The sequence below is a fragment of the Pagrus pagrus genome (assembly GCF_965226575.1).
Source record: "Pagrus pagrus genome assembly, chromosome: 18".
Classification (NCBI taxonomy): domain Eukaryota; kingdom Metazoa; phylum Chordata; class Actinopteri; order Spariformes; family Sparidae; genus Pagrus; species Pagrus pagrus.
The window spans coordinates 382,399-390,768 of NC_140202.1; the positions used below are offsets into that span (position 1 = coordinate 382,399).

The 8,370-nt window shown below is 42.7% G+C and overlaps 1 protein-coding gene across 2 annotated transcripts in view; it reads right to left on the reverse strand.

Annotated features, from left to right (window-relative positions):
* gphna (gephyrin a) overlaps positions 1 to 7,542 on the reverse strand; it is a 57,308-nt gene extending 49,766 nt beyond the window's left edge. Inside the window, exon 1 of one of the 2 annotated variants that reach the window (XM_084382133.1) lies at positions 7,346 to 7,542. In XM_084382133.1, coding sequence (XP_084238259.1) covers positions 7,346 to 7,409 — 64 coding nt within the window. In that variant the 5' untranslated portion in view covers positions 7,410 to 7,542. The remainder of the gene's footprint in view (positions 1 to 7,345) is intronic. The other variant, XM_084382132.1, reaches the window with a different exon arrangement.
* Positions 7,543 to 8,370: the final 828 nt, after the last annotated feature.

Sequence of the window (8,370 nt, forward strand, 5' to 3'; positions counted from 1 at the left end):
CGCTGTGGCGGACTCAAAACACAGCTGGTGGGGGTTGCCGGACGAGGACGACGGAGCCAAACCGTACCGGAGCCGTAACGCAGCGGACACGTATCCGGTAGAATCTCGGAGCTAAGCTAATAAATAACGTGGTATCGGATCGGTGCCTGGACTCCAGTACTCGCCGATACCGATGCTGGCATTTTCGGCAGTATCGGAGGCATTTCCGATACTGGCATCGGAATCGGAACAACTCTACCTGTTAGTACAAGAATCGATTTCAAAATCCTACTCCTGGTTTACAAAGCACTACATGGCCTTGCACCTCAGTACATCACAGACATGCTCATCACCTACACTAGAGGTGGGTGCAATTCATCGATGTGGCGATGCATCGCAATGCGTCACGTGACGATTCGGCATCGATTAATTAACGTCGATGCTTTGCTAGGTCTGCGCATTTAGACAGAAGGCGGCAAATTGGCGGTCTGTTTTGGTCCGCCAATTTGACGCCTCTGAGGGTACACTTACTGCCGCCTCCATTGCTATCTAAATCCGAGGCGTCAATGTGCCGGCAATTGCGGGACATGGGCGGAGGTGACGATAACGTGCACTGTTGTGCGACCCGCAGCCGAGAGTTTTAAAACCAGGAAACAGCTGATCACAGCAGTCAGTTCATCACTTCATCGGCGGTTGTCAAGATGAGCAACTGGAAAGGCGCTGAGATCCGGGAGATGCTACCGTCTCCTCGGTCTCTGTAGCTGACAGCTAGCGGACACAACCAAACAGCTAGTAGCTGCTGACTGTCAGCTGTTGTGTAGCGGCAAGCTACGAACGGTCGCTACTTTCAAATTAAAAGCCCCCCGCTAAGAACCCAGCTCTAAAATCCAATGGGGTGCAATGTAAAGCTCTTATTTTGAAGACAACTTTGTTGTCACTGATCACTGCCCAACTTCGTGCTTCACGCCACGTCACGTCACATGTTTACGCCTCATTAAATCCAGGGCTTGACTGTTTTCATTGTTTTCCGCCAATAGAGGGGGCTCTCCTGCAAGTGGAGCTTTCCCTGGTCAAAGTTAAGTAGGTCAAAGTGCAAATGTTTACATAGTCATAAAATAAAATATTTTGTGTCTTTGAAAAATACAAGTCAAATGTTCAAAAAACCTTGTTATTTACTTTGAGTGTAGTTTTAGAGGAACTGAGTTAATTGATAGGCTATTTATTTACAAATATAGCCACAGATGAAGACAAAATCAATCTTGTACGGAAAAAAGCATTAAAAATTGCAATAATCGAAGAATCGTGGCCAATAATCGAATCGAAGCTCCCATAATCGAAATTGAATCAAATCGTGAGGTACCCTTGTTGGAACACCCCTAACCTACACCCCAACAAGAACACTTCGGTCAACAGGCAGTGGCAACTTACTCATTCCTCGCACCAGATCCAAAGAAGGGGAGGCAGCTTTTAGTGTATATCCCCCATGAAAATGGAACACCTTGCCTGACACAGTTAGACATGCCACATCCGTAGCCATCTTTAAAAACAGATTAAAAACATATCTTTTCTCAACAGCATTCTGTTGAACTGTGTGTGTATGTGTGTGTGTGCATGTGTCCATATGTGATTATGTGAGTGGGTGCACATGTGTGAGTCTAAGTGTGTATGTGCTGAAGATGACATATATGATTGTTTACTTGCACTTGCACTATTCTTGTTTTCTATTCGATTTCTAATTGATTTTTATATAACTATGTATACCTGTTCTGAAGCACATTGAGTCTGCCCTGTGCATGAAATGCGCTTTATAAATAAAGCTGAATTGAATTGAATTGAATCAAGGATCTTGGGCCATAACTGGGACCTACAACGCAAAATGTATCATTAATGTATCACTAGCAGGGACTGGTGCTGTCCCTGCTAGCTTTAAGATTGCTGCAGTTAAGCCTCTACTTAAGAAACTACACCTTGACCTAGGGTCTCTAAGTAACTATAGACCAGTGTACAACCTTCCCTTCTTCTCTAAAGTCTTAGAAAGGGTTGTGTCTCAGCAACTTTCTGGCTACATAATTACTCTGTTCTTGGCCCAATTGTGTTATTTCCACTGACAAAAATCTTGGTGTTACAGTTGATTCTGACATCCCTTTCGATCAGCACATTAAATAAATTACCATTACCGTCAGCCCATCAACTGGTGGTTGCCGATATATTCAGCAGCTGTGTGTGTGTGGCGGAGAAAAAAACAAAGAGGGGGGATGTTGCATTCATGATATGTCGGAAAAAATCTAAAAATGACTTTCAGAATGGGATAATTCACATGAACGCCACCTCATGTCAGAAAAACACCTCGGCAACTCGGATCTTCCGACACCACATGAATGCAGCAAAAAAGTTTAGCGTGGGGCTGGGTATTTCCTACAACCTCACGATACGATACGTATCCCGATACGGGGGCTACGATACGGTACGTATCGTGATACATGTAAATTTTGAAAAATGACAATATCCTTTACACAATTAACAGTCCTTTATTTTAAATAAATTTAGGACTACATAGTTGCAGGCCTTACAACTTACATTCAAGTCCTCAGAGAGCCTTAAACTAAAATAAAAAAAATTTCGTGTTATTCGAGAGATAATAGAAAACAGAAAATATAATAAATATTTAACTTAAAGCGTCCCTCTTTGCTTTGTTTTTTTCTTTAAAGTTTTCACGCATTTGAAGGTATGTCAATCTGGCTTATCAGGACTGTATAAAGAAAAAGCATATCAGTAACATAACCATATAAAGTGCTCAAAACATAGAGCTACCCTTTTTTGTAAACATTTACCAAGACGTGCAGAATCAACAATTTCTAACAAAATAGGGCCACAAAGAGTCCTAAACAAGATAAAACTCTATTATAAAGAAAATTATCTATTATTGACAGATGCAAGAAAATGGCTCTTTGAATTTTATCGTAACTCAGCTTTTAACATAAGGGCCAACTTTGTTTTTTTATTGTTTTTTTCTTGCATTGAACTGGTTACAGTCTTGAGTTTTCTGTGGGAATATCCATGAGGTCAAAGTTTAAACAAACTAAACCCCTGCACAGACAGCTAAGGCTTAACGCATTTTCATATTTTTGTGCAGAAACAGTAGTTGGTCAACATGCTCAGGTCGTAGAGCACTTCTCTGAGCTGTTACTATGTCTCCCGCAGTGGAGAACACCCTCTCTGCAGCTACACTCGTACCTGGGATGCACAGGATACTTCGGGCTAAGTTAGAAAGTAAGGGGAAAGCAGCCTGGTGCTCTCTCCACCAACAGAGCGGATTTCCAGTGAGAGCCAGTGGATTTGCCTCTTTGTATTTTCTCATTTCATCCCCTGCCTGATCATTTAGTGACACAAGTGAGTCCTTTTGTTTGGGAAGAGAAAATGTATCTCCAAACAAATCAGCAAGAGCACAGGCAGAGTCATTTTTTCCTTTTGCTGGGTGGGGAAGATGAACCACTCTCAGCCTCTTCTTCTTCTCCTGGTTAATAGCTGTGTCTCATCTGAAATCATGACAGAAAATTCTACTCAATCATTCAATCAAGCACACCTAATATTGATGCTAGAACAAAGTGGCTCTGAGTTGTATACTTTCATTGTGTTATATTGCAAAGCAATGATTAAACAGTAATAATAATAATAATAATGATAACAATAATAACTGTCATTATCATTATTATAACCACCAGTACTATTACTATCATCACTTGTTGATTGTATTAATAGTAGTAGTATCATCATTATTATGAATAAAACACCAATTTTATGTAAAAATGTTTTCTAACTTGGGTCAACTCATCCTCACCTGATAAATCCGGACTGCCTCTGCTGCCATGGAGATGTAGGTTTCCCGTCTTTCATCCTCTTCCAAGAAGGGTAGAGCCTTGAATCGTGGGTCCAGTGCTGAAGCCATGCACAGAAAGGGCTTGTCACTCACGTATCTTTTCCCAAGATCCACGGCCACAGCATTTTTTATCTCTTTTGTTGCTGCAGAGTCTGTAGCTTGGATCTCTGCGCTGTGGCATAGCATGCCAGAGCATGCAGCGGTGCAATGATCGATAACGTAGGGGTCTTCTCTTCAGACATGACATGCGTTGCTACTTTAAGTGGCTTCAAGGCCTTGGCAACATCCTCGGCACAGGACAGGTCGGCGTCATTTAAAGTCCACAAGTCCTTGGCATTCCTCCGCACCTCTGCAGAGAGTAATGCAGCGCAAATCGCTGGCTGCTGCTCTAAGAACCGCTCCAACATTTCATGAGCGCTGTTCCATCTCGTGGCAACATCTGTCATGAGCTTGTGTTCGGGGAGATTTAGAAGTCTTTGCTTTTCTTTCAGGACATGGCTTGCGGCTGTGCTTTTCCTAAAAAAAGCTACAATGCTGCAAATGCGTCCCAGGAGACGGGCCACGGTGGGCACCTTGAGTGCGCGTTGAGCAGCCAGATTTAAACTGTGGGCAAAGCATTTAACGTGCACCAACTTCGCCAGCTCTGCTGCAATGGTCATGTTAGAGGCATTATCTGTCACTAAAGCTGGATTCTTATCACCAAGGCCCCATTCATCCATCACAGACTGAAGCAAATCTGCAATATTTGATCCAGTGTGGCTGACAAACATTGCTCTTGTTTGTAGGACATGGGAGACAATCTCCCATTCTGGAGAAATATGGTGGCATGTAAACGTCACATATGACTTTGTTGCTCTCGATGTCCATGCATCACATGTGATGGCGACTCTCTCTGCAGAGGAGATGGTTTCTTTGACTTGTTCTTTCATATCTTCGTACAACTTCGGCACCGCTGAAAGCCTGTATAGCTCATGTCCAAATCCCGACCGCTCATGTCCAAATCCAACATGCGGCCATATCCTTGCTTTTAGCTTGGATGGCGGTGGGTAAACTTTCTCATTCATACTTGTTCCTCTGTTATGGCGAAAAGCGCGCACTGCATTGTGTAGATGGCCTTCTACCACCACCCCTGGCCAATATGTGAACTGCACCTTGGAAAACGTGTCTTGAAACGTCAGTCTAGGCATTTATGAAAATATTGATTCTAAAGTGCGCATCGATGCAAGTATCGGCAAAAATTCAGCTCGGCAGGCCTGGTCATTTCTTCATGGGGTTAGAAGCCATACCTGCTCATTGTTCATAACTGTTGCAAAAATGTCATGATTTACTAACTGTACACAATATCTATCAGTATCATTGTTACAGTTAGACAACATAATAAATCTTGCAATGTCCTTAAATGTTTAGCGAAGTTTCCCAACGTAAAATCTTGCCTCATCTCATAACAGTAATGCTAAGTCTGTCTACTACTGGGTCCATACAACCACAATTTACAGTCATCTGCGAAAAATAAACAACTTTAAACTGTCAGCAGAGCAAGTTTAGGCAAAACTCTACCAAACTACTGAACCTTCGACAGCTGGTCAAAATATGACTGCTATCTTATAATCTTCATGTGTGGCATTTGTGTATAAGTTTACCTTATAGCTGATTTTGCTCAGTTTTAACAATGCCATAGTAACAACAAAACAGTTACATCATGCTGTTACAGTTTGTGTTGTCATTAAACTAAAAATATGTTTCGTAAACAGCCAACATTAGATGTTACTTACCAGTCTACGAAACGTTGCAAGTTCAGCGTTTTACTCGCTCAGAGCTGTCTCCAGTGTTGGAAAGCCCTGGAGATACTCTTGTTTAGCTTTTTTTTAAGCTTCTTTTCTTTGCCGCAGACCTGGTTTCTCTCCGGAAGCTGTTGTTTATGATGATAAAAGTTGTTTTTCTGGAGCGTCTGCATCTTTGTGTTCACTAACTAATTAACTGAGGCTGTAAACTTATATGCGGTACCCATTCCCGCCAGCCAGCTTGACTTCTTCGTACTCTCCTGAGGCAGACTAGAGGCTACAGTGACTCACTATTGCCTCTTGCGGAAGACGTAATATTACAAGACGGCACAGCCTGTCCCTGGATGCTTAGCAGTGGAAATCTCTGCTATACACTACATGGGCATATTGGACATAACACCATAAATGTTTATTCTTCAGTCTGTTGACAGGGTTGATTAATTTTTTTATGTTTCAAACGAAAATGATGTTCATATCTTACAAAATGCACCTTTAAGTCAAATTTCTCAAACCCTATATTTAACCCTAAACTTGACCTAACTCTTTAGTTAAAATGTCTTCACCATACATTCTCAGCAGATGTGTCAAACAAGATGAAACACACATTCCCACACACACACACACACCAAATGAATAGGTTAGGAATTTGTCAGGAGGTTGCGGTTGTCAGCTGGATGGGCAGCAAGGTTAGCTGCTGTTAGCCGAGATGCTAGCTCATCAAAACCACGACAGACTTTCCAGCCAACTGCTGGCTCGCATCCTCTTAGCATTATTCTCACGTCTCCCCCTACCTTAGCAAGGAGGCAGCAGGGCTACTACTGACTGCTGGCGGTCACACGATAATATATTGGTCCCGGTTCCCCTCTGCACGACTCAGAGGCCAGCATCAGGGTAATTAGGGAAGCTACTTAAGCAACCTGCAAAACGGAATTCATTTAGCTTTGACGATGCGCCTTGCCCATCTCACTGCTTTTAATAGCAACCAAACGCACGACTTATTATAAATAAATCAGACATTTAAACCAAATTAAATTGCTGTCAGACGAACCATAACGGGAAAATAATGAGAAGCATCCTCAGTAGATGCAAACATATCGGATCTGCACAGGGACATGAATAATGCAGCAGATGTAGGCTCGGTAATTCTAAAAAGAAACAAAAAAAAAAAACGTTCCCTTGCGTGAAGGTGGCAAGACACAGCACAACTGGATCGGAAGAAAGAGGGGGTTGCTTTCAAAATAAAAGCGCCAATTTTTAGTTAAAAAGTCATTTCACCACATGCTCGCAAAGGGTTAGACCCCTAATTTTGAAAGTCTTGACTGGGAATACTCTTTGCTACTGTCTGACTTGACGCTGATTACAATGTCTCGTTGCACTATCGTGCGGCTATCTAACGTTAGTACAATATAATATGACAACCACTTTTCACATGAAAATCTATTCGTTAAAAACCTCAATACAAAATTGCAGATAATGCCGTTCTAAAGCATATTCAACATCTGTCCGACCTGAGAAATGGCAGGCAGCTATCATTAGAGCAACGACAGTCAACGGGACCGGTTAGCTTAGCATACTAGCTAACGTTAGCTAGCTCGGCAGCGGAGACAGCTCGTATCGTGACACCGACGTTCATTGTCAACCGACGGCAAAACGCCACTGAGTTGCACTATTGAGAAGCATATTAAGGTATTTATGACAGTGAACTTACCCGTTAGAATCCCCACTCGGGTCTGATGGTCGTGGTTGGTGAGCACCATCCCGTCCGCCGCCATATTTACAACCTCTGTCTGCACTGTGCCGGCACATACATAGAGTGTAGTGGTGTGCGGGCTGCTGCACCTCTGGAGGACGACACTGTATGTGTCTGTGAGCACGCCTCTCCTTTGGTGTAAATGTCCTCCAAAAATAAGTGAAGACTTGAGGCAAACACACCGACATTTGATTAGACTGGAGTATTAGGACTAGTTCCATGTGACACTCCAAAATAACAGTTAGGTGACCTATGTGTAAACCACTGTATATTACATTGGCTAAATAGTGTCCGGTTAGTCGTTAGTCATCAGTCAGTAGTAGTAGTAGAAGAAGATTATACGTTTACTTTCTAGTGATCTTTAAAAGGGCATTGGCACTTTTGGTAATATTAGAAGACCAAACAGACATACCCTAGTGTATTCACACATACCAGAGTTGGATTACCAACAAGCAAAGTTGCAACAATGCAGGGCTGACGATTTATTACATCATAAATAGTTGCCCATATAAACTGAACTGACCTGGTGTCTCCTTGTTAGCCATTATATCATCTCACGTAGGGCTCAGTGTCGCAATCTTGTTATAATGCATTTGATTCTTTGGTTTATTATATTACAGTCATGCATATGCTTGAATACATTTGTCTTTAATATTACAAAATTGCTGTTTTGCCACAACACAATGCCGTGGGAGAAGGGGGTGGTCTACTCTGCAGGGGCCCACAGCTCATTTTTGACTTGGGCCCCCTAGCCAGTTAGTCCAATTTTAACATACACACACACACACGCACAATAGAGGGAGGGGATGTGGATGTAATAAATACTAAATATAGCAACAGCCTTGTTACGTGTGCCCAGGTAGCAGTACCTGTATGTGTCCTGTCTCCGCCCTGCTCTGCCTGAGCTCAGGTGCTGGCAATCACCTGAGCATGTTAAAAGGAGGTAGCAGCGGGGCGGCGCTCTCTCTCTCTGTCTCTACAGG